This window comes from Trachypithecus francoisi, unplaced genomic scaffold (assembly GCF_009764315.1).
Source record: "Trachypithecus francoisi isolate TF-2019V2 unplaced genomic scaffold, Tfra_2.0 Lachesis_group5, whole genome shotgun sequence".
Lineage (NCBI taxonomy): Eukaryota > Metazoa > Chordata > Mammalia > Primates > Cercopithecidae > Trachypithecus > Trachypithecus francoisi.
This window is the reverse complement of record NW_022681470.1, coordinates 77,496,505-77,519,982: the sequence shown is the minus strand read 5'-3', so window position 1 is coordinate 77,519,982 and position 23,478 is coordinate 77,496,505. Positions and strand designations below refer to the sequence as shown.

General features: G+C 40.6%; 1 protein-coding gene and 1 pseudogene across 2 annotated transcripts in view; both read left to right on the top strand.

Annotated features, from left to right (window-relative positions):
* The first annotated feature begins 300 nt into the window (after nucleotides 1-300).
* The window catches only part of RAB3GAP2 (RAB3 GTPase activating non-catalytic protein subunit 2), a 120,690-nt gene continuing 97,512 nt past the window's right edge, over nucleotides 301-23,478 (top strand). The window contains exon 1 of the mRNA XM_033199151.1: nucleotides 301-1,040. Coding sequence (XP_033055042.1) covers nucleotides 926-1,040 — 115 coding nt within the window. The 5' untranslated portion in view covers nucleotides 301-925. The remainder of the gene's footprint in view (nucleotides 1,041-23,478) is intronic.
* On the top strand, nucleotides 3,732-7,270 carry LOC117076109 (annotated as a pseudogene). The gene has a single exon (XR_004434235.1). The product of XR_004434235.1 is annotated as an aurora kinase A-like (transcript).

Genomic DNA, 23,478 nt, shown 5'->3' with positions numbered 1-23,478 from the left:
TTTATCATATGTATGTACAGGTAAAAACATAACACACATACATAGGTTTCAGTACTATCCATGGTTTCAGTCATCCACTGGGGGTCTTAGAACATATCCCCTTGGATTAAAGGGAACTACTGTAATTAATTGCTTACTGCCTGTATCAGTCACTAGAACTCTAACTTTCTGGGAAAAGGTATTTCTTCTCTTTTGTTCTCTAATGCTCAGCACCCTGCGTGGCTGGCATTTAAAAGACTAACAAATATTTATTGAAAGGATGGATGAATGCATGAATGAATGAAAAACCAGATGAATAATGAAAACATAAGAGTATAATACACTTTAACAAGTACTATACTGGGCTTGCATAGTACTATGGAAATTTATAGCAGGAGCTAAAGCCAGCCTTGACGGGGCTAATCTCCGGAAGAGCAATTAATCTTTTCAAAATCCGACTCTTGCAGGATACAGTCCCCCACTGGCCTGCCACTAGTTTAAAACGAATTATTTTCTGTGAAACATCAAGATCGTGCCAATATTAGGGCATCAATAAGATTGGTTGAATGAGTCAAAGGCCTGCGCGGACAAGTCCAATTAGAACACCTCTGGCTAAAAGCCAGAATGAATGAAAGGGTTCATTCCTTGGTGTAGACGCAGAACTGGGACTGAAAATCTGCCCCAAGCCTCCACGTAGACTTTGGCTCCACCTGCAGCAGCGGCGTCCTAGTCACGTGACCCAGGCCAGCCCTCCCTAGGCGCCCGGGCCAGCCTGCGCCTGCGCAGTACTCCGAGACAGCGGACCCGTGTCAGTGACAGCTTCCGGTTTGGTTTCTCCGCCTTCTGCTTGGCTAGAGCTATTGCGGCTCGGCGGCGGCCGCAGTGGGGTGGAGGGGGCAGGGCGTGGTGAGGTAAGGTGAGTGCCGTAGTGGGGTTCCCTGGAGCCATGGCCTGCTCCATTGTCCAGTTCTGCTACTTCCAGGACCTCCAGGCCGCCCGGGACTTCCTCTTTCCTCACCTGCGGGAGGAGATCCCCAGCGGCGCCTTGCGGAGGGACCCCAGTAAGTGTCTCTCGCCTCGCCGTCCCTTCCCCCGTCACCCGCGGCCTCTGCTCGGCGGGTTCCGGTCTCCTACTCGCTCTGCGCCTCCTGCCTCTGCCCTCTGGACCCCCAGTTCTCCCCGTGCCTCCCCTCTGTTCCGGGATGACCCCCTGCCCACCTCGTCCTGAAGCCGCATTTGTGTTGTCTTCCTCTCGGCCCAGCTATTCTCCTCAGCCCCTCTGATTCCTGGCCCAAAGCTGCGTCTTATTTCCTCTCGCCTCTGCCTGTCACCACTTCCTCCCTCCCCCCTCCCCCCACATTCCTAGCTTTCTCTCTGAGTATCTTCTCCGTCTCCCATCTTCAGCCTGGGGTCGTCCCCTGTTTCATGTTGCCTGCTCCGTGATCGCATCCTCCCCGTTCCTTGCCACATGTCAGCGCTCCACTCTGGTATTGCCTCCCAGCGCCCACTCTTCCATCCCGGGGACTGTGGCCTTCTGCCACCTCCCGTTCCGAAAGTGTTGATCATCCCCCCACACTCTCCCTTCTTTCATCCGCGTTTCCCCCATTCAGATTTTGAGAACAAATGGCTGACTGACAAATGAGTGACTCTTAAGGTGGTAAGAGTCTTTCAAAGAAGGAAAATAATCTGTCAGGAAGTGAACGAGAATCTACATTAGAAACTAAAATTACAGTGACATAGCCAAGAAAGGTTAGTTTGCTTTATTGGGATGAGAAGCCTGCCACCTATTTTTATCATCAAAGTGTTAAATAAGCCTTTCCCCACGTAGTATAAAGTTCCAAGGCTGGTTTATTAGATTTTACATAGGCTCTCAGAATTTCCTACATTTCATCTTTTGAAAGGGTGTGCCTTGTGTTTTATTTTATTTTATTTTATTTTTGCGTTTCCAACATGAAGCACATTTGGCTTTGTAGTACAGCGTCCTCACTCTGTGCTATGCCGGAATGGTGATATAAGGCCCACTAAGCTCTTCTCCCTTTAAAAAAAAAAATTAGAAGATATCAAATCAAACCCATCTGTGAATGATTACATACTCTGTGCCAGTCATTGGTGCTACAAACCAAATAAGGTTGGTGGACCCTGCCTCTAGGAACTTACGGTTTACAGACAAATCATTAACTTCCATTCAATGTGATTGAGATAGCTATGAGGCATTTTCTTCAAGTGGTGATACTTAAGCCTACCTTTGAAATACTAGTTAGAGGAGTAAAGGAGCGGTAATAGCATGTGCAGAGGAAGGGAGGACTGAAATGGCATAGTATTTAGAGAACTAAGAAAAGCTGAGTGGCTGGAGAGGAGGATGGGAGAGGAAGAATTGGGGCGATGAGGCAGTAATAGTGATAAGGAGCTAGACCATGAGAAGCCTTGTGAAAGTTGTGGGTTTCTCTGAAAGTTTAAGTAGAGAAATGACATTGTCAGATTTGTACTTAATGTAATCAATAACGTTTGTTGAAGACCCGTAATGTGCTCTGGTAGCAAAGTGGAGGAGAGATTGGAAGAAGGGAAATGGATTGGGAAGCTCTTCCAGTAATCCAAGCAAGAAATGATGTGAGCTTGAATTAAGAACCTTAGCAGGATGAAGATGAAGGACTAGATTAGAAAGACATAAAGGAGTTAGAATCTGCGGGACCTTGTGAAGGTCTGGTGATGAGCATTGTAACTAGTAAGTGAAAGGGAGTTTAGGAAGTCTTTGGCTTGTGGTTTGGACAAGTGTGTATATTAAGAGAATAAAGGATACAGATTTTCAACCTTTCGCATTTTAAATGTTTACAGTATGTCCAAGTAAGGACATCTGGTTGAACACCAGATATAGATAGTCTAAACAATAGGGAGTACTGGGCCAGAGATGTTAATTGGAGAGCTAACAGCAAAAACTGTAATTGAGTCTCAAGGATTATGTATGTTGTGAAATGCACTGAGTACTAAAGCTGTAAACTTAGAGGAGCACTGGTGTTTAAAAGTCAAGTAGAGGTTACTGGGAAGAAGACTGAGAAGGAGTAAAAGAGGAAAATCAGGTGAGAGTAAGGCTCTTGGAACTGAGGAAGGCGAGAACTTGATGAAGGTGAAGAATGGTCAGCAGCTTTGCAAATGCAGCAGGGGTCAGGTAAGAAAAGGATAGAAAAGTGCTCATTGGTTTTGGGAAGGTGGAGGTAACTTGGACCTTAGGACAGTTTCAGTAGGATAGTGGAGGCAGAAAGCATATTTATAGGATAAGCGGTTAAAAAGTGAAGTATACTATTTCAAGGAGCTTGGCTGTGAAGGATAGCAGATGCAGGATTGTAGATAGGAAATGTAGAAAAAAGGAACAGATTTTCTTTATCCCTCTACCACTCTCCTGGTCCAGGCCATGATCTTTTCTCAACCTGGGCTATGATATGATATGTGACTTCTTCTAGCAGATCTTCCTGCTTTCGCTCTTGGTTTCCCATAATAATTCTCAACAATAGGTGGAGTGAGCTTTTAAGACATAATTTAGATCACAACATTGCCTTTTTTTTTTTTTTTTTTTTGATATGAGGTCTCACTCTGTTGCCCAAGCTGGAGTGTGGTGGCATGATCTCGGCTCACTGCAACCTCCACCTCCCGGGTTCAAGCGATTCTGCCTCAGCCTCCCAAGTAGCTGGGACTACAGGCATGCGCCACCATGCCCGGCTAATATTTGTATTTTTAGTAGAGATGGGGTTTCACTATGTTGGCCAGGCTGGTCTTGAACTCCTGACCTTGTGATCCACCTGCCTCAGCCTCCCAAAGTGCTGGGATTACAGTCATGAGCTACTGCACCCAGTCTAACATTGCCCTTTTTATAACCCTCTATGGTTTTTGACTGCACTTAACATAAAATCCAAAGTTCTTCAATGGTATATAAGGCCCTGAGACTCTGCTTCCTGCCGTTTCTTGGACCTTATACACCTCTCCCCTTATTTCTTATGCTTCAGACACTCTTTTTTGTTGTTAAACCAGCCAACCACGTTTGTGGCCGAGGTTTTTGCCCTCACTGTTGTCTATACCTTGGATGCTTTTTGCAGATCTTTGCATGCTAGTTGCATCTTGTCATTCAAGTCTCAGCTCAAATGTCAACTCAGGGCAGCCTTTTCTGACCACCTGATCTAAAGTAGTCAGTACAACCCCCTTGTTCCCACTTGTTATTGTCAATCATATCATCCTGTTTATTTTCATCATTATATCTATACTGTCCAGTATGGTAACCTCTAGGCACATGTATTTATTGAGCCTTTGAAATGTGGCCAGTGCAACTGAGGAACTGAATTTTTAAAATTCAAGTTAATTTTAATTAATTTAAATTTAGGTAGCCAAATGTGGCTAATGGCTATAATATAGTATGGCACAATTATAGTTGCTAAAACTCAGGTACATACAGATTGAATACGTGTCCAACTTACACAGGCAGTTAGGGATATAAATACACCCCAAACATCTAGATTAATTTGCACTATACCTATAGATTTACAAATACGGTTTAATGTACTACTCTTCTAAATCAAATTCTTGAGTTTGTGTATGTTGATATTATTGTGGCTATGATCAATTCATGTAGAAAATGAACAGAATGGACCTCTTCACCAGTGAGGCCCTTTGCAAAACCTGTACAGATGATCTCAGACTTATAATGGTTTGGCTTCCAATTTTTTAGCTTTACAGTAATGTGAAAGCAATGTGTACTTTGTAGAAACCATACTTCAAGTTTTGCACTTCGATCTTTTCCAGAGCTAGTGATATAATGGGTAAGATACTCTTTTATGATGCTGGGTAGCAGCAGCAAATATGAGAGACTGTACTCTACAGTGTACAGTATTCAAGAAATTACATGAGATATTTTCAACACTTCCTTATAAAATAGACTTTGTGTTAGAAGATTTTGCCCAACTATAGGCTAATGTAAGTGTTCTGAGCACTTTTAAGATAGGCTAGGCCAAGCCGTAATATAAAGAGTTTTGAATGTAAACTTTTGTACAGTGAAATTTTACAGAGAAAAAATGAAATTAGCAGAGCAGGTAAATGGGACCTGACTTAAACTGCTGACGGTATTTGCCTTTGCTTTTCTTCACTTTATTTATTAATGTTATAAATGTTTATTGGGAAGCAGAAATCATGAGATCATCTTAAATTTTTTTAGCTGATATAGTTTTAATTTCTTACCCCAGCTCATCTCTAGAGGATATGTAAAAACATAAAACACCCCAATTACTTGTGAATTATAGAGGTGTATCAGTTGGTTTAAAAGTACTTTTATTGGGCTGAGCTCTTGGAAGACTCAGGTCCTAGGGTCACAGGCATCATGGACCAATCTAAAGAAAACTGCATTTCAGGGCCTGTTAAGGCTACGTGTCCAGTTGGAGGTCCAAAACATGTTCTCGTGACTCAGCAATTTCCTTGTCAGAATCCATTACCTGCAAATAGTGGCCAGGCTCAGGGGGTCTTGTGTCCTTCAAATTCTTCCCAGCGTGTTCCTTTGCAAGCGCAAAAGCTTGTCTCCAGTCACAAGCCAGTTCAGAATCAGAAGCAGAAGCAATTGCAGGCTACCAGTGTACCTCATCCCGTCATCCAATGTACTCCACTGAATAACACCCAAAAGAACAAGCAGTCCCCGCTGTCAGCACCTGAAAATAATCCTGAGGAGGAACTGGCGTCAAAACAGAAAAATAAAGAATCAAAAAAGAGGCAGTGGGCTTTGAAAGACTTTGAAATTGGTGGCCCTCTGGGTAAAGGAAAGTTTGGTAATGTTTATTTGGCAAGAGAAAAACAAAGCAAGTTTATTCTGGCTCTTAAAGTGTTATTTAAAGCTCAGCTGGAGAAAGCAGGAGTGGAGCATCAACTCAGAAGAGAAGTAGAAATACAGTCCCACCTTCAACATCCTGATATAATCAGACTGTATGGTTATTTCCATGATGCCACCAGAGTCTACCTAATTCTGGAATATACATCACTTGAAACAGTCGATAGAGAACTTCAGAAACTTTCAAAGTTTGATGAGCAGAGAACTGCTACTTGTATCACAGAATTGGCAAATGCCCTGTCTTACTGTCATTCAAAGACAGTTATTCATAGAGACATTAAGCCAGAGAACTTACTTCTTGGATCAGCTGGATAGCTTAAAATTGCAAATTTTGGGTGGTCAGTACATGCTCCATCTTCCGGGAGGACCATTCTCTGTGGCACCCTGGACTACCTGTCCCCCGAAATGATTGAAGGTCGGATGCATGATGAGAAGGTGGATCTCTTGGAGCCCTGGAGTTCTTTGCTATGAATTTTTAGTTGGGAAGTTTCCTTTTGAGGCAGACACATACCAAGAAACCCAATGTGAATATCATTGGTTGAGAATTCACGTTCCCTGACTTTGTAACAGAGGGAGCCAGGGACCTCATTTCAAGACTGTTGAAGCGTAATCCCAGCCAGAGGCCAGTGCTCAGAGAAGTACTTGAATACCCCTGGATCACAGCAAATTCATCAAAACCATCAAATTGCCAAAACAAAGAATCAACTAGCAAACATTCTTAGGAATCATGCAGGGGGAGAAATCCTTGAGCCAGTGCTGCCGTATAACCTGTGAGGAACATGCTACCGAGGTTTATTTTACCATTGACTGCTGCCCTCAATCTAGAACACTACAAGAAATATTTGTTTTACTGAGTAGGTGTGCCTTAACCTCCCTACTCAGAAAGCTCCACATCAATAAACATGACACTCTGAAGTGAAAGTAGCCACGAGAATTGTGTTACAGTCGAACCTTGCCTTCATAATCTGGAGGCAAGGTTCGACTGTGCCAGGCATGGTGTCCTCCCAGGAGGCAAATCCAGAGTCTGGCTGTGGGGAAAGTGACCTCTTTGCCCTGACTCATTCGGTTAAGGAGCTGTCCAATAACCTTCCAGGTACCTGAGTGTGTAACTTATTGGGTTGGCCAAACCTGGTAAAACTGTTGGAATGAGTATGTGATTCTTTTTAAGTATGAAAATAAAGATATTTGTACAGAAAAAAAATTACTTTTAATGTGGACAGCTGCTAGAGATACAGTGATACTACTCTCTTCTATATTTGAATTATCAAGGTATGACTTTATGTTACTTTGTATGTTTAATTACAAAAGAAGACGGTCCTCTATAGCTTTAAAAGATGCTGAGCCCTACCCTTTCCCAATGTTTACATTAATGACAACTGTTAATAATTGTTTTTATACAGTGGTGGGCACCTGTAGTCCCAGCTACTCTGGAGAATGAGGCAGGAGAATGGCATGAACCCAGGAGGTGGAGCTTGCAGTGAGCCGAGAACACACCACCGCACTCCAGCCTGGGTGACAGAGTGAGACTCCGTCTCAAAAAAACAAAACAAAACAAAAAACAAAAAACAGAAAACAAAAAAAAATTGTTTTTGTAAAGTAAATACTATCTACTTAAGACATGAAGTCTGGTCTTACTGCTTTGTGGCTTTTTTGTTTGTTTTGTTTTTGTTTTTTGGAGACAGGGCCTCACTCTGTTGCCCAGGCCAGAGTGCAGTGGCGTGATCATAGTTCACTGCAGCCTCAAACTCCTGCATTCAAGGGATCCTCCTACCTCAGTCTCCTCTGTTGCTAGGACTACAAGTATGCACCACCATGCCCATATAATTTTTCCAGTTTTTGTTGAGATGGTGTCTTGCTGTGTTGCCCTAGCTAGTCTTGAACTCCTGGGCTTAAGTGATCCTCCCACCTGAACTCCCAAAGTGCTGGAATTATAGGCATGAGCCACTCTCCCTGGTTTATTACTTTGAAATTGCAGGGATGGGTAGAGTATAGGTCCCTACTTTATGGGTCCCCATTTAACCTACAGTGACATAATTTCCAATGACTAGACCAGCACTTGCTGAAATTTACAGTTGAATTGGGCAAACATATAAATAAATAAATAAATACATGAACAGAGAGGGAGAGCCAGAATAGTTGGAGATAATTTGGGTATTATAATATTGTAGATTTCTTGATTTACCTAATAGTAAAATAATTTCTTGTTGACATACTAAAAATGTAGAGCAGCTTTCCTTCTTGCCTCTTTTACCAACCAGAATATAAAGCATGTAGGGAATTATGTTGAAATAATCAATTCATGTTTTTAAGCAATCTCTGAGAAAAATGTGCTTTATTTAGGATAGCCTAAAATCATAGAATCACTTTACATAATGGAATATCACAAAGGATATGAAATACTCTATTTTTTATATGTAGTAAAAATATTTTCTCTAGTTTGAGATCATACTAGGAGAGAAAATAATCTGAAAATAGAACATTTATAGAAATTTAAGAAAATATATAGAGTTATTTGGTTTCTTTAAAATTGGAAGAGGATCATACAGATAAAATTTTACCAGTGAGGAAATTGAGATTTGAGTGTTCTTCGATTTCTTCATTCAGCTAATATTTATTGAGCATCCACTATGTTCTAAGCACAAAATTAGTTAAAAGATAAATAAAATAAGTCCCTCAAGCAATTTTCAGCTAATAAAAGAAGATACATATGTGAAACAATTGTCAGGGGTGTTATGCTATGATATGGCACATGATGGGGGAGAATGAAGGAGTGTTGGTCTAGTCTATCCAGGAAACCCAGAAAGTCTTCATATAGGAGGTGATATTTTCACATTAATAGTTTAAAGGTGTCCATCAGATGGAGAGAAGATAGACAACAGATGTGAAACAGTATGGGATTCAGAAAGCTACAAATAGTAAATTGTGGTGGGAGGGTGGGATATGGTAAGAGATAAAATTGAAGAGGTTGGTGAAGGAGTTTAGATTTTATTCAGTAGCAGGGTCTTTAGATTGAAGTAAGAGTACCCTGGGATCACGGAAATTTTTAAAGGTTGCTTGGGAACAGATGATGTTAAGTAAATCATTTTCCACATGTACCTGTGAAAGTGCCTACTGTCCCACCCCGCCTTCTCCCACTTTACCTCTGACACGTTTGTAATCTTATCATAGTAAGTTGCTTCAAGGTGTAAAAAAACCCTCCCGTTTAATCAAAGTGCTGTGAATTCCTCCATTCATTTTATAATGAGTTTTCCAATTTTACTTTTTGTTTAATTATCAAGATATATGGTACATTTATGTTGTTTTCCTCATTTATTTACTTATAGTAATTGCAATAACTCCAGCAAGAAGAAAATTGTTAATACTTAAGAGTCTTATGATCACAGGAAAATGTTTTCTCAATTCATATCCTTTTTTCAGAGAAAGTTTTGTACTGATAATAATAAAAATCTATGTTTATTAGAATAGCATTCTGTGGAGGAAGTAGAATAGAAATAAGTATTCAGGGAGAATGAAGGACTTGTAAAAACTGTTGAGAAGATCAGCATTTTTTTTTTAAATAGATGTTGGTGGGTATCATTTCCCTATAGTGTTTAGAATCCACTAAGTTTTAAAAAGTAATGATAGTTTTATTTTTAAATGTGCATGTTTATAGTATAACTGAAATTACATATTTTTTGCAAGGGATACATACTAAAAAATTGTTTTGGGGCATATATGAACAAAAAATTTGAAGGCCATTCTCCTGTAAGGCTCAATGATTCCCAATCTTTTTTCTTTTTCTTTTTTTTTTGTTGGCATAATAGCGTACATAAAAAAAAAAAAAAAGAGAGAGAGATATGGACCCCAAACAGCTAAAACAATTTTGGAAAAGAAGAAAAAAGTTAGAAGATTCACACTTTCTGATTTCAAAGCATATTGCAAAGCTATAATAACCCAAACTGTATGATACTGGCATAAAGACAAGCAAACCAATGGAATGGAATAGATAGCTGATAAGTAAACCCTCACATATATGGTCAAGATGGTCTTCAGCAAGTGTGCGAGGAGCATTCTTTGGGGGAAAAGACAGCTTCTTCAACATGTGATGTTAGAGGAAATGGCTATCCATATGCAAAAGAATGAAATTGAATCCTCACACCATATACAAAAGTTAAATCAAGACCTAAATGCAGCACCTAACACTAAAACTTCTAGAAGAAAATATAGGAGAAAAGCTTCATGACATTGGACTTGCATGCTTTTGGATATGACACCAAAAGCATAGGCAGCAGAAGCAAAAGTGGACAAATGGTGCTACACTAAGCTTAAAAACTTTGTGCATCAAAGGACACAATCAACAGGGTGAAAAGGCAACTTTCAAAATGGAAGAAAATATTTGCAAATCATGTATCTGATATGGGATTAATATCTAGAATATATAAAGAATTCCTGCAGCTCAACAACAACAACAACAAAAAATGAATCCTATTTAAGATAAGCAAAGGACTTAAGTATACATTTCTTCAAGGGTGATATACAGATGACCAAAAAGAATATGAAAAGATGCTCAACATCGCTAATCATCAGAGTGATGCAAACCAAAACATGAAATGTTACACTTATTAGAAATGGCTACTATAAAAAAAAAAACCAAAGTAACAGGATATGGTGAGGATGTGGAGAATTAGAAGCTTTTGTGCACTGTTGGTGGGATGATAAGATGGTACAACCACTATGGAAAAAAAATAGAGTTCCTCAAACTTTTTAAAAAAATTATATGATCCAGTAATCTCACTTCAGGGTATATATACAAAAGAATTAAAAGCAGGGTCTTGAAGAGATGTTTGCACACCCATGTTCATAGACAGTTCACAGTAGCCGAGAGGTTGGAAGCAACCCAGATGCCCATCGATGGAGGAATAGATAAACAAAATGTGGTATTATACACACAATGGAATACTGTTTAGCCATTAAAATCAAGGAAATGTCACATGCTATAACATGAATGAACCTTGTTAAATTATGCTAAGTGAAATATGCCAATCACAAAAAGACAACTTCTGTATGATTCCACTTACATGAGAAAGCTAAAGTAGTCATTTATAGAAACAAAAAATAAAATGGCGGTTACCAGAGGCTGAGGGAAGGGAAAACGGGAATTGTTTCATGATATAGAGTTTCAGATTTGCAAGATGAAGTTCTGGAGATCTTTTATTTATTTATTTATTTATTTATTTATTTATTTATAACATTGTGAGTACACTTAACACTACTGAACTGTCCACTTAAAAATGGTTAAGATGATACATTTTTTTTTTTTTTTTCTTGAGACCGAGTCTTGCTCTGTCGCCCAGGCTGGAGTGCAGTGGCGTGATCTCGGCTCACTGCAAGCTCTACCTCCCGGGTCCACGCCATTCTCCTCCCTCAGCCTCCGGAGTAGTTGGGACTACAGGTGCCTGCCACCATGCCTGGCTAATTTTTTTTTGTACTTTTAGTAGAGATAGGGTTTCACCATTTTAGCCAGGATGGTCTCGATCTCCTGACCTTGTGATCTGCCTGCCTTGGCCTCCCAAAATGCTGGGACTACAGGCGTGAGCCACTGTGCCTGGCCTGTGTGTTTTTTTTTTTTTTTTTTTTAACTAAAATACAAAATGTCAGTCAATTAGATTGATAATAGATTATTTAAAAATGTGACAAAGCTGCTTATGATGGAAAGTGACATAGTTCCAATAGCTCCAGGCCCTACCTGACTGCTTTTACTGCTAAAAGGATCAATATCTTGGCTCACTTGTAACCCATTTACAGCATACTAAGAATCTCTGCTATGGGCAGAGGGTAGTCATTGATGGTTTTAAGTAAAAGTATAGCAAAAGTATTTTAAGATTTGAGTTTTAAACAGATGTATTTGGTAGCTGTGAAGAGAATAGATTGGGCAGTTCAAAGCTAGAGGCAGGTGACCATTAGATAGATAGTTGTAGAAGTCCAAGTTAGAGCCCATAAAGGCAGAACTAAGGTAATAGCAATGGCAATGGAGTTTGAGACTATTAGAATTTGAGCTGAGAAATAGGATAGCCAGACAAATATTTTAGAGACATTTCTTTGTCAGCAAAGAGAAGAATGGATGGGAGTGATGGGTAAAGTGGAAGTAGAGTGACCAGTTAGGAGGCTATTGCAGTATTCCAAAGGAGGAGATTATCTTTTTCTTAGCATGGTTTTCCTAAGAGGTTATTTTAGAGTATACACAGTGACAATCCTGGAAGTATGACAAGTAGTTTTGAATGAGTACTATGCTTAATACAATTTGGGACTATTGAGACCTTAAATGAAGAGTAAGTTGTTGAACCTTCCTCATAGAGAAGAATTCTTGAAACTCCTAGGTATCTGCTGTGACCATATCTTGCCTTTAAAAAGGAGACCAGAAATGGTCCTTTGAACATAGATTGCTTTTCTTTGTACAGAGTGAGTCTAAGTCTCACATATAAGTTCCCCAGAAGACAGAATCTCATCAGGTCAAGAGAGTAGACATTACTTATTATCACATTGCCCCCCACTTTTTTTAAGGTCTGTGAAATCAGACATAAAAGCCACCACCTGACTACTTATACTCTACCTTTCAGATGTTAAAACCTCAGTACTGTGCTATCTAACATGGTAGCCACTGGCCACATATGGCTATTTACATATACGTTTTAAAAAAATTCATTCCCTCAGTCACAGTGGCTACATTTGAAGTGCTCAAGCCACATGTTGCGGCTACCATATTGAGCAGCACAGATATAGAATACTTCCATTATTACAGAAAGCTCTCTTGGAAGTATTGCCTTAGTGAGACTTTCTTCTTCTTCAACTTTTAAGTTCAGGGATGCATGTGAAGGATAGGCAGGTTTGTTATATATGTAACTGTGTGCCATGGTGGTTTGCTGCACAGATCACCCCATCACCCAGGTATTAAGCCTAGCATCCATTAGCTATTCTTCCTAATGTTCTCTCTCCCCACTGCATTCCAGTGGGCCCCAGTGTGTTTTGTTCTTTGTTCTCCCCCATGTGTCCGTGTGTTCTCATCATTCAGCTCCTACTTATAAGTGAGAACATGTGGTGTCTGTTTTTCTGTTCCTGCATTAGTTTGCTGAGGACAATGACCTCCAACTCCATCCATGTCCCTGCAAAGGACATAATCTTGTTCCTTTTTATGGATGCATAGTATTCCAGGGTGTATATGTACCACATTTTTCTTTACCCAGTCTATCATTGATGGGCATTTAAGTTGATTCTATGTCTTTACTATTGTGAATGTACTGCAGTGAACATATGTGGGCATGTATCTTTATAAAAGAATTATTTATATTCCTTTGGGTATATATCCAGTAATGGGATTGCTGGACCAAAAGGTATTTCTGCCTCTATGTCTTTGAGGAATCACCACACTGTCTTCCACAATGGTTGAACTAATTTACACTCCCACCAACAGTGTAAAAGCATTCCTTTTTCTCTGCAACCTCACCAGCATCTGTTGTTTTTTGACTTTTTAACAATAGTCATTCTAACTGGCACAAGATGATATCTCAATGTGGTTTTGATTTGCATTTCTGCAATGATTAGTGATATTGAGCTTTTTTTCAATATGTTTTTTGGCCGCATGTATGTCTTCTTTTGAGAAGTGCCTGTTCATGTCCTTTGCCCAGTTTATAATGTGGTTGCTTGTTTTTTTCTTGTAAATTTGTTTAAGTTCCTTGTAGACTCTGGATATTAGACTTTTGTCAGATGGATAGATAGAAAAAATTTTCTCCTGTAGGTTGTCAGTTCACTCTGATGATAGTTTCTTTTGCTGTGCAGAAGCTCTTTGGTTTAATTAGATCCCATTTGTCAATTTTTGCTTTTGTTGTAATTACTTTTGGCATTTTCATCATGAAATCTTTGCCTATGCCTATGTCCTGAATGGTATTGCTAGATTTTCTTCTAAGTTTTGGGTTTTACCTTGAAGTATTTAATCCATCTTGAGTTAAATTTTGTATATGTTGTAAGGAAGGGGTCCAGTTTCAATTTTCTGCGTATGGCTAGCCAGTACTCCCACCACCATTTATTAAATAGGGAGTCCTTCCCCCATTACTTGTTTTTGTCAAATTTGTCGAAGATCACAGGATTGTAGGTAAGGGCCTTATTTCTGAGTTCTCTGTTCTGTTCCATTGGTGTATGTGCCTGTTCTTATACTGGTACCATGCTGTTTTGGTTACTGTAGCCTTGTAGTATAGTTTGAAGTCAGGTAACATGATGCCTCCAGCTTTGTTCTTTTTGCTTAGATTGTCTTGGCAATGCAGGCTCTTTTTTGGTTCCATATGAATTTTAAAATAGTTTTTTTTTTTTTCTAATTCTGTGAAGAATGTCAATGGTAGTTTAATGGGAATAGCATTGAATCTATAAATTACTTTGGGCAGTATGACCATTTTCACGATATTGATTCTTCCTATCCATGAGCATGGAATGTTTTCCCATTTATTTATGTCCTCTCTGATTTTGAGCAGTGGTTTGTAGTTCTCTTTGAAGAGGTCCTTCACTTCCCTTGTTAGCTGTGTTCCTAGGTATTTTATTCTTTTTGTAGCAGTCATGAATGGGAGTTCATTCATAATTTGGCTCTCTGCCTGTCTGTCATTGGTGTATAGGAATGCTTGTGGTTTTTGCACATTGAGTTTGTATCCTGAGACTTTGCTGAAGTTGCTTATCAGCTTAAGAAGCTTTTGGGCTGAGACGATGGGGTTTTCTAGATATAGGATCATATCCTCTACAGACAGAAATAATTTGACTCCCTCTCTTCCTATTTGAGAACCTTTATTTCTTTATCTCGCCTGATTGCCCTAGCCAGAACTTCCAATACTATGTTGAAAAAGAGTGGTGAGAGAGGGCATCCTTGTCTTGTGCTGGTTTTCAAGGGAAATGCTTCCAGCTTTTGCCCATTCAGTATGATATTGGCTGTGGGTTTGTCATACCAGGCTCTTATTACTTTGAGGTGTGTTCCTTCAATACCTAATTTATCGAGAGTTTTTAACATGAAGGGATGTTGAATTTTATCAAAGGTCTTTTCTGCATCTATTGAGATATTCATGTGGTTTTTTTCTTTAGTTCTGTTTATGTGATTTTTTTTTTTTTTTTTTTTTTTTTTTGAGACAGAGTCTCGCTCTGTCGCCCAGGCTGGAGTGCAGTGGCTGGATCTCAGCTCACTGCAAGCTCCGCCTCCCGGGTTTACACCATTCTCCTGCCTCAGCCTCCTGAGTAGCTGGGACTACAGGCGCCCACCACCTCACCTGGCTAGTTTTTTGTATTTCTTTAGTAGAGACGGGATTTCACTGTGTTAGCCAGGATGGTCTCGATCTCCTGACCTCGTGATCCGCCCGTCTTGGCCTCCCAAAGTGCTGGGATTACAGGCTTGAGCCACTGCGCCTGGCCCTGTTTATGTGATGAATCACATTTATTGATTTGAATATGTTGAACCAACCTTGCATCCTGGGGATGAAACCACTTTGATTATGGTAGATAAGCATTTTGATGTGATGCTTGATTCTATTTGCCAGTATTTTATTGAGGATTTTTGCATTGATGTTCATCAGAAACATTGGCCTGAAGTTTTCTTTTTTTGCTGTATCTCTACCAGGTTTTGGTATCAGGATAATGCTAGTCTCACAGAATGAGGGAGGATTCTCTCCTTTTCAGTTTTTTGGAATAGTTTCAGTAGAAATGGTACCAGCTCTTCTTTGTACCTCTGGAAGAATTCCACTGTGAATCCATCTTGTCCTGGGCTTTTTTTTTTTTTTTGGTTGGTAGGGTATTTATTACAATTTCAGAACTCATTATTGGTCTGTTCAGAGATTCAATTTCTTCCTGGTTGAGTCTTGGGAGGATGTATGTGTCTAGGAATTTATCCATTTTTTCTAGATTTTCTAACTTATTTCTCTGTGTTTATAAACACAGAGGTATTTATAGTATTCTCTGATGGTTGTTTGTATTTCTATGGGGTCGGTGGTGATATTCCCCTTATTTCATATTGTGTTTATTTGATTCTTCTCTTTTCTTCTTTATTAGTCTAGCTAGAGTTCTATCTGTTTTATTAATTTTTTCAAAAAAACCAGCTCCTGAACGCCTTGATTTTTTTTGAATGGCTTTTTGTGCCTCTATCTCCTTCAGTTCAGCTCTGATCTTGGTTATTTCTTGTCTTCTGCAAGCTTTAGGGTTTATGTATTTTTGGTTCTCTAGTTCTTTTTAGTTGAGATGTTAGGTTGTTAACTTAATATTCTTCTAGCTTTTTGAGCATTTAGTGCTATATAAGTTTCCCTCTTAACACTCTTTAGCTGCATCTCAGAGATTCTGGTACATTGTCTCTTTGTTCTCATTAGATTCAAATATCTTTTTGATTTCTGCCTTAATTTCATTGTTTACCTAAAAGTCATTCAGGAGTAGGTTGCTCAATTTCCATCTGGTTGTGTGGTTTTGAGTGAATTTCTTTCTTTCTTTCTCTTTTCTTTTTTCTTTTTTCTTTTTTTTTTTTTTTAGATGGACTCTTGCTCTTTTACCCAGGCTGGAGTGTAGTGCTGCAATCTTGGCTCACTGCAACCTCCGCCTCCCGGGTTCAAGCAATTCTCCTGCCCCAGCCTCCCAAGTAGCTGGGACTACAGGCACGTGCCACCACGCCTGGCTAATTTTTTGTATTTTTAGTAGAGATAGGATTTCACCATGTTAGGCAGGACGGTCTTGATCTCCTGACCTCGTGATCCACCCACCTCGGCTTCCTAAAATGTTGGGATTACAGGCATGAGCCACCACGCCCAGCCTTTTAAGTGAATTTCTTAATCTTGAATTCTAATTTGATTGTTCTGTGGTCTGAGAGACTGTTATTTCAGTTCTTTTGCATTTGCTGAGGAGTGTTTTACTTACAATTATGTGCTCAGTTTTAGAGTAAGTGTCATGTGGTGGTGAGAAGAATGTATATTCTGTTGAATTTGGGTGGAGATTTCTGTAGGTATCTATTAGGTCCACTTGTTTTAGAGCTGAGTTCAGGTCCTGAATATCTTTGTTAATTTTCTGTCTCCATGATCTAATGTTGTCAATTGGTGTTAAAGTCTCCCACTATTATTGTATGGGAGTCTAAGTTTCTTTGTAGGTCTCTAAGCACTTGCTTTGTGAATCTCAATGCTCCTGTATTGGGTGCATATATATTTAAGATAGTTAAGTCTTCTTTTTGAATTGAACCCTTTACCATTATGTAATGCCCTTCTTTGTCTGTTTTTATCTTTGTTGGCATAAAGTCTGTTTTGTCAAAAACTAGGATTGCAACCCCTGCTTTTTTTCTGTTTTCCATTTGCTTGGTAAATTTTCCTCCATCCTTTTTTTTTGAGTCTATGTGTCTTTGCATGTGAGGTGGGTCTCTTGAAGGTTTTGGCTCTTTATCCAGTTGGCCATTCTATATCTTTTCATTGGAGGCATTTAGTCCATTTACATTTAAGGTTAGTATTGTTATGTGTGAATTTGATCCTGTCATCACGATGCTAGCTGCTTATTTTGCAGACTTGTTTATGTGGTTGCTTCATAGTGTTACTAGTCTGTGTACTTCAGTGTGTTTTTGTAGTAGTCAGTAATGGCTTCTTATTTTCATATTTAGTGCTTCCTTCATGAGCTCTTGCAAGGCAGGCCTGGTGGTGATGAATTTCTTCAGCATTTGCCTATCTGAAAAGGATCTTATTTCTCCTTCACTTATGAAGCTTAGCCAGATATGAAATTCTGGCCTGGAAATTCTTTTCTTTAAGAATGTTGAACATTGGCCCCCAGTTGAGAGATTTGCTGTTAGTCTAATGGGCTTCCCATTGTAGATGACCTGGCCTTTCTCTCTGGCTGTCCTTAACATTTTTTCTTTCATTTTGACCTTGGAGAATCTGATGATTATGTGTCTTGGGGTTGATCTTCTTGTGGAGTATCTTACTGAGGCTCTTTGCATTTCCGGAGTTTGAATGTTGGCCTGTCTTGCTAGATTGGGGAAGTTCTCCTGGATGATATCCTGAACTATGTTTTCCAACTTGGTTCTATTCTCTCCATCTCTTTCAGGTACCCCAATCAGTCGTAGATTTGGTCTCTTTACGTGATCCCATATTTTCCAGAGGTTTTGTTCATTCCTTTTCATTTTCTTTCCCTCTATTCTTGTCTGACTGTCTTCTTTCAGAAAGATAGTCTTCAAGCTCTGAGATTCTTTCCTCCACTTGGTCTGTTCTGCTGTCAATACTTATGATTGCATTGTGATGTTCTCATGTTGTATTTTTCAGCTCCATCAGGTCAGTTATCTTCCTCTCTAAATTGGCTGTTCTGGCTATCAGCTCCTGTATTGTTTGATCATGATTCTTAGCTTCTTTGCATTGGGTTACAACATGCTCCTTTAGCTCAGCAAAGTTTGTTATTATCACCTTCTGAAGCTGACTTCTGTCAATTCAGCCATCTCAGCCTCAACCCGGTTCTGTGCCCGTGCTGGAGGGATGTTGCAGTCATCTGGAGAAGAGGAACTCTGACTTTTCGAGTTTTCAGTGCTTTTGTATTGATTCTTTCTCATCTTTGTGAGTTATCTACCTTCAGTCTTTCAGGTTGCTGACCTCTGAATGAGGTTTTTATGGGGTCGTTTTTGTTCATGTTGTTGTTGTTGTTTTCTGTTTGTTTTTCTTTTAACAGTCTGGCCACTCCACCATAGGGCTGCTGCGGTTTACTGGGAATCTGCTCCAGACCCCAGCTGCCTCACTTTCTGCTGTACTGGAGGTATCACCAGTGAAGGCCACAAAACAGCAAAGATGGCAGCCAGCTCCTTCCTCTGGAAGCTGCATTCTGGTGGAGTACTGACCTGTTGCTGGCCTGCATGTACCTGTAGGAGGTGGCTGGAGACCCATGTTGGGAGGTCCCACCCAGTGAGGAGGAATGAGATCAGGGTCCCACCCAAAGAGGCAGTCTGGTCACAGTCTGACCAGGCAGCTGTTCTGCATTGTTGGGGACCCGTCCTCATAAACTGTCTATTCTCCACAGCCAGCAGGCTGGAGTGCCTGAGTCTACTGAACCACAGATGGTAGCCTCCCTTCCGCCTCTGGGAACTTGGACCCATCTCAGGTGTATTCTAATCTGCCACCATTGACTGGCTGGGATTCCAAGCTAGTGGGTCTTAACTTGTGAGGTGCCGTGGAAGCGGGGCCTACAAAACGATGCTGCTTGGCTCCCTGGAATCAGCCCCCTTCCTAGGGATATATACAGACAGATTTCCCACCTTGCCAGGGATCCCAGCTGTAGTATGTAAAACTCATGGTTCTCTGTGTGTGCCTGAGTGGCTGCTCTGCCGAGACTCTACACAGCTCTGTGTATCAGACCCAAGGCCCTGGTGGCGTGGCCTCATGAGGGGATCTCCTGATCTGTGGAAAGATCCATGCAAAGATCCATGGGAGAAGTGTGGTTTCCCAGGCGGGGTAGCACAATTACTCACTGCTTCTCTTGGCTGGAGGTGACGGTTTCTTTGGCTCCCTGCCACTTCCGGGTGGGCCTTCACCCCCTCCACTCCCTCACGTCTTTCTTCGTTCTCCTTGGGTCAAGCTGTTTGTCCAGTCAGTCCCAATGCAAGAACCTGGGTATCTCAGTTGAAAGTTCTGAATTCACTTGCCCTTTTTCATTCCTCTCCATAAGCGCCCTAGAACACAGCTGCTTCTAATCAGGCATTTTGGGTCTGAGACTTCTTTCAGACTTTCTGTGCTCAATCAACACATACACACAAGCTAATTGGGAATTTTATTTATTTGTAATTTTAGATTGTGATCATTTTCATAAAATGCATATCTGCAACCTTTGGAGTTTAATTATGTAATATATAATATCTATATCATTCCGAGTCATTTATAGTTTTCAGGTATATATAGCTCTAGCATGGTTTCTGTTTTCATTTTCTCTCTCTTTTTTTTTTTCTTTTGAGAGAGGGTCTCAGCCTATCACCCAGGCTGTGCCATCATGGCTCACTGCTGCCTCCACCATCTGGGCTCAATTGATCCTGCTGCTGCCTCAGCCTTCCCAGTAACTGGGACTACAGACATGTGCCACCATGCCCAGCTATTTTTTCTGTTTCTTTGTAGAGATGGGGGTCTCACTATGTTACCTAGGCTGGTCTCAAACTTGTGGGCTCAAGCAATCCCACCACCTCAGCTTTCCATGCTGGGATTACAGGCATGAGCCGCCGTACCCAGTCTATAGCATGTTTTTTTTTTTTTTTGAGACGGAGTCTTGCCCTGTCGCCCAGGCTGGAGTGCAGTGGCGTGATCTCAGCTCACTGCAAGCTCCGCCTCCTAGTTTCACGCCATTCTTCTGCCTCAGCCTCCTGAGTAGCTGGGACTACAGGCACCCGCCACCATGCCCAGCTAATTTTTTGTATTTTTAGTACAGGCGGGGTTTCACTGTGTTAAAGTCATGATGGTCTGGATCTCCTGACCTCGTGATCCACCCGCCTCGACCTCCCAAAGTGCTGGAATTACAGGCGTGAGCCACCACGCCCGGCCTATAGCATGTTTTTAATGGTTACATAATGTTCCACTGAAGACTCCACTAGGCTCTATTTAATAATTGCCTGATCAATGAACATTTTTAAGGTTATTTCTGATATTTTTGCTGTAACAACAGTGCTCCACTAAGCATCCTTATACATGTGGGTCACAATTGCCAAATTACTCTAAAAATTGGTTTTCAGGTTCAGTCCTATCTATGATAATCAGTGCCTATCTACACATACGCTTGTTATCATAATATGATCAGTGTCTTTGACTTTTGATCTTCTAATAAATGAAAAATAGTATATCATGGCTTTAATTCATACTTCTTAAAATTGAGAAAAGTTGAGCATTTTCAATGTGTATCAGTCAAGTAGAACTTGCTTTGTAAATTAACTGTTCACAGCTTTTGCTGACTTTTTAATTGTATCTTTAAACTTTTTCTATTGTTTTACGAAAGTTTATTATATCCTGTGTATATTTTGCAAATATTTATATAATCATATCTCTTAACCTTTGCCTTTTTAGCTTCTGTTTCATATTCTCCTTTGAAAGATCTTTCCAATCTGAACCTTATAAAACATTCTACTAGATTTTATTCTAAATCTAAATATCTTTAATCTAAATATCACATTTGTGTGCATGTGTGTTTAAGTGTGAAATCTGAGGTGGAACCTATCCTTATTTTATTGCAAATATATATGCAATTGTTTTAACACAATTAACTAATTCATCAACTTCCTACGAATTCCAGATGCTATTTTTATCCTGTTAACTAATCAGAAATACTTGCCTCCTTTTTTGGCTTCTCTTCTGTTTCACTGATTTATTTGTCAATTCCTGTCCATTTTAATGCGTAGTAGAGACAGTTTCTGCCAAAGTACTTGTATTACTCCATTCTCACACTGCTATAAGGACATAACCTGAGACTGGTAGTTTATAAAGGAAAGAGGTTTAATTGACTCACAGTTCGGCATGGCTGGGGAGGCCTCAGGAAACACAGTCATGGAGGAAGGCGAAGCAAACACATTCTTCTTCACATAGTGGCAAGAAGGAGAGTGAGAGAGAGCAAAGTTGGGGGAGAGCCCCTTATAAAACCATCAGTTCTTGTGAGAACTCACTATCATGAGAACAGCATGAAGGTAGCCACCCCCATGATTCAGTTACCTCCTACCAGGTCCCTCCCACAACACATGGGGATTGTGGGAACTACAAGATGAGATTTGGGTGGGGACATGGACAAACCAAATCATTTTACCTGTCTCCTCCCAAATCTCATGTCCTCACATTTCAAAATACAATCATGTCCTTCTAACAGTCCCCCATAGTCTTAACTTATTTTAGCATTAACTCAAATGTTCAAGTCCAAAGTATTACCTCAGACAAGGCAAGTCCCTTCCACCTATGAGCCTGTAGAATCAAATCAAGTTAGTTACTTCCATGTACAATGTGAGTACAGGCAAGGGGTAAATACACCTTTTACAAATGGGATAAATTGACCACAACAAAGGGGCTACAGGCCCCATGTAAGTCCAAAATTCAATGGGGCAGTCATTAAATCTTAAAGTTCCAAAATGATCTCCTTTGACTCCATGTCTCACATCCAGGTCATACTGATGCAAGAAGTGGGCTCCCACAGCCTTGAGCAGCTCCGCCCCTATGGCTTTGCAGGGTACAACCTTCCTCCAAGCTTCCTTCATGGCTGGTGTTGAGTGTCTGTGGCTCTTCCAGGCTCATGGTGCAAGCTGTCGGTGGATGTACTATTCTGGGGTCTGGAGAACAATGACCCTCTTCTCATAGCTCCACAGTGCCCTAGTGGGGACTCTTTGTGGGGGCTCGCACCCCACATTTCCCTTCCACACTGCCCTAGCAGAGGTTCTCCATAAGCATTCTGCCCCTGCCGCAAACTTCTGCTTGAACATCCAGGCATCTCCATACATCCTCAGAAATCTAGGCAGAGGTTCCTTAACCTCAGTTCTTGATTTCTGTGCACCCACAGGCCCAACATCACATGTAAGCTACTGAGACTTGGGGTTTGCACCCTCTGAAGCAATGGCCTGAGCTATATGTTGGCCCCTTTTAGCCATGGCTGGGACACAGAGCATCAAGTCCCAAGACTGCACAAAACAGCAAGGCCCTGGGCCTACAAAACCATTATTTCCTCCTAGGCCTCTGGGCCTGTGATGGGAGAGGCTACCATGAAGATCTCTGACATGCCCTGGTGATATTTTCTCCATTGTCTTGGTGATTAACATTTGGATCCTCATTACTTATGCAAATTTCTGCAGCCTGCTTGAATTTCTCCTCAGGACATGGGTTTTTCTTTTGTATTGTCAGGCTGCAAATTTTTCAAACTTTTATGCTCTGCTTCCCTTTTAAACATAAATTCCCATTCCAAAATGTCTTTCTCAAGTTCAGAATTCCACTGACCTCTAGGGCAGGGGCAAAATGCTGCCATTCTTCTTGCTAAAGTATAACAAGAGTGACCTTTTCTCCGGTTCCCAAGAAGTTTGTCGTCTCCTTCTGAGAACCCCTCAGCTTGGACTTCATTGTCCATATCACTGTCACCATTTTGGTAAAAGCCATTCAACAAGTCTCTAGGGAGTTCCAAACTTTCCCACATCTTCCTGTCTTCTGAGCCACCCAAGTCTCTAGAAAGTTCCAAACTTTTCCACATTTTCCTGTTTTCTTCTGAGCCCTCTAAACTGTTCTAACCTTTGCCTGTTAACCAGTTCCAAAGTTGCTTCCACATTTTCAGGTATCCTTATGGCAGCACCCACTTCCAGTACCAATTTACTGTATTAGTTTGATCTCATGCTGCCATCAGGACATACCTGAGACTGGATAATTTATAAAGGAAAGTTTTATTGACTCAGTTCAGCATGGCTGGGGAGGCCTCAGGAAATTACAATCATGGCAGAAGGGGAAGCAAACATGCTTCTTCACATGGCGTCAGAAAGGAGAATGAGTGAGAGCAAAGTGGGGGGAAGCCCCTTACAAAACCATCAGATCTCATGAGAACTCACTATGATGAGAACAGCATGGAGGTAACCCCCGTGATTTAATTACCTCCCACTGGGTCTCTCCCATGGCATGTGGGGATTATGGGAACTACAATTCAAGATGAGATTT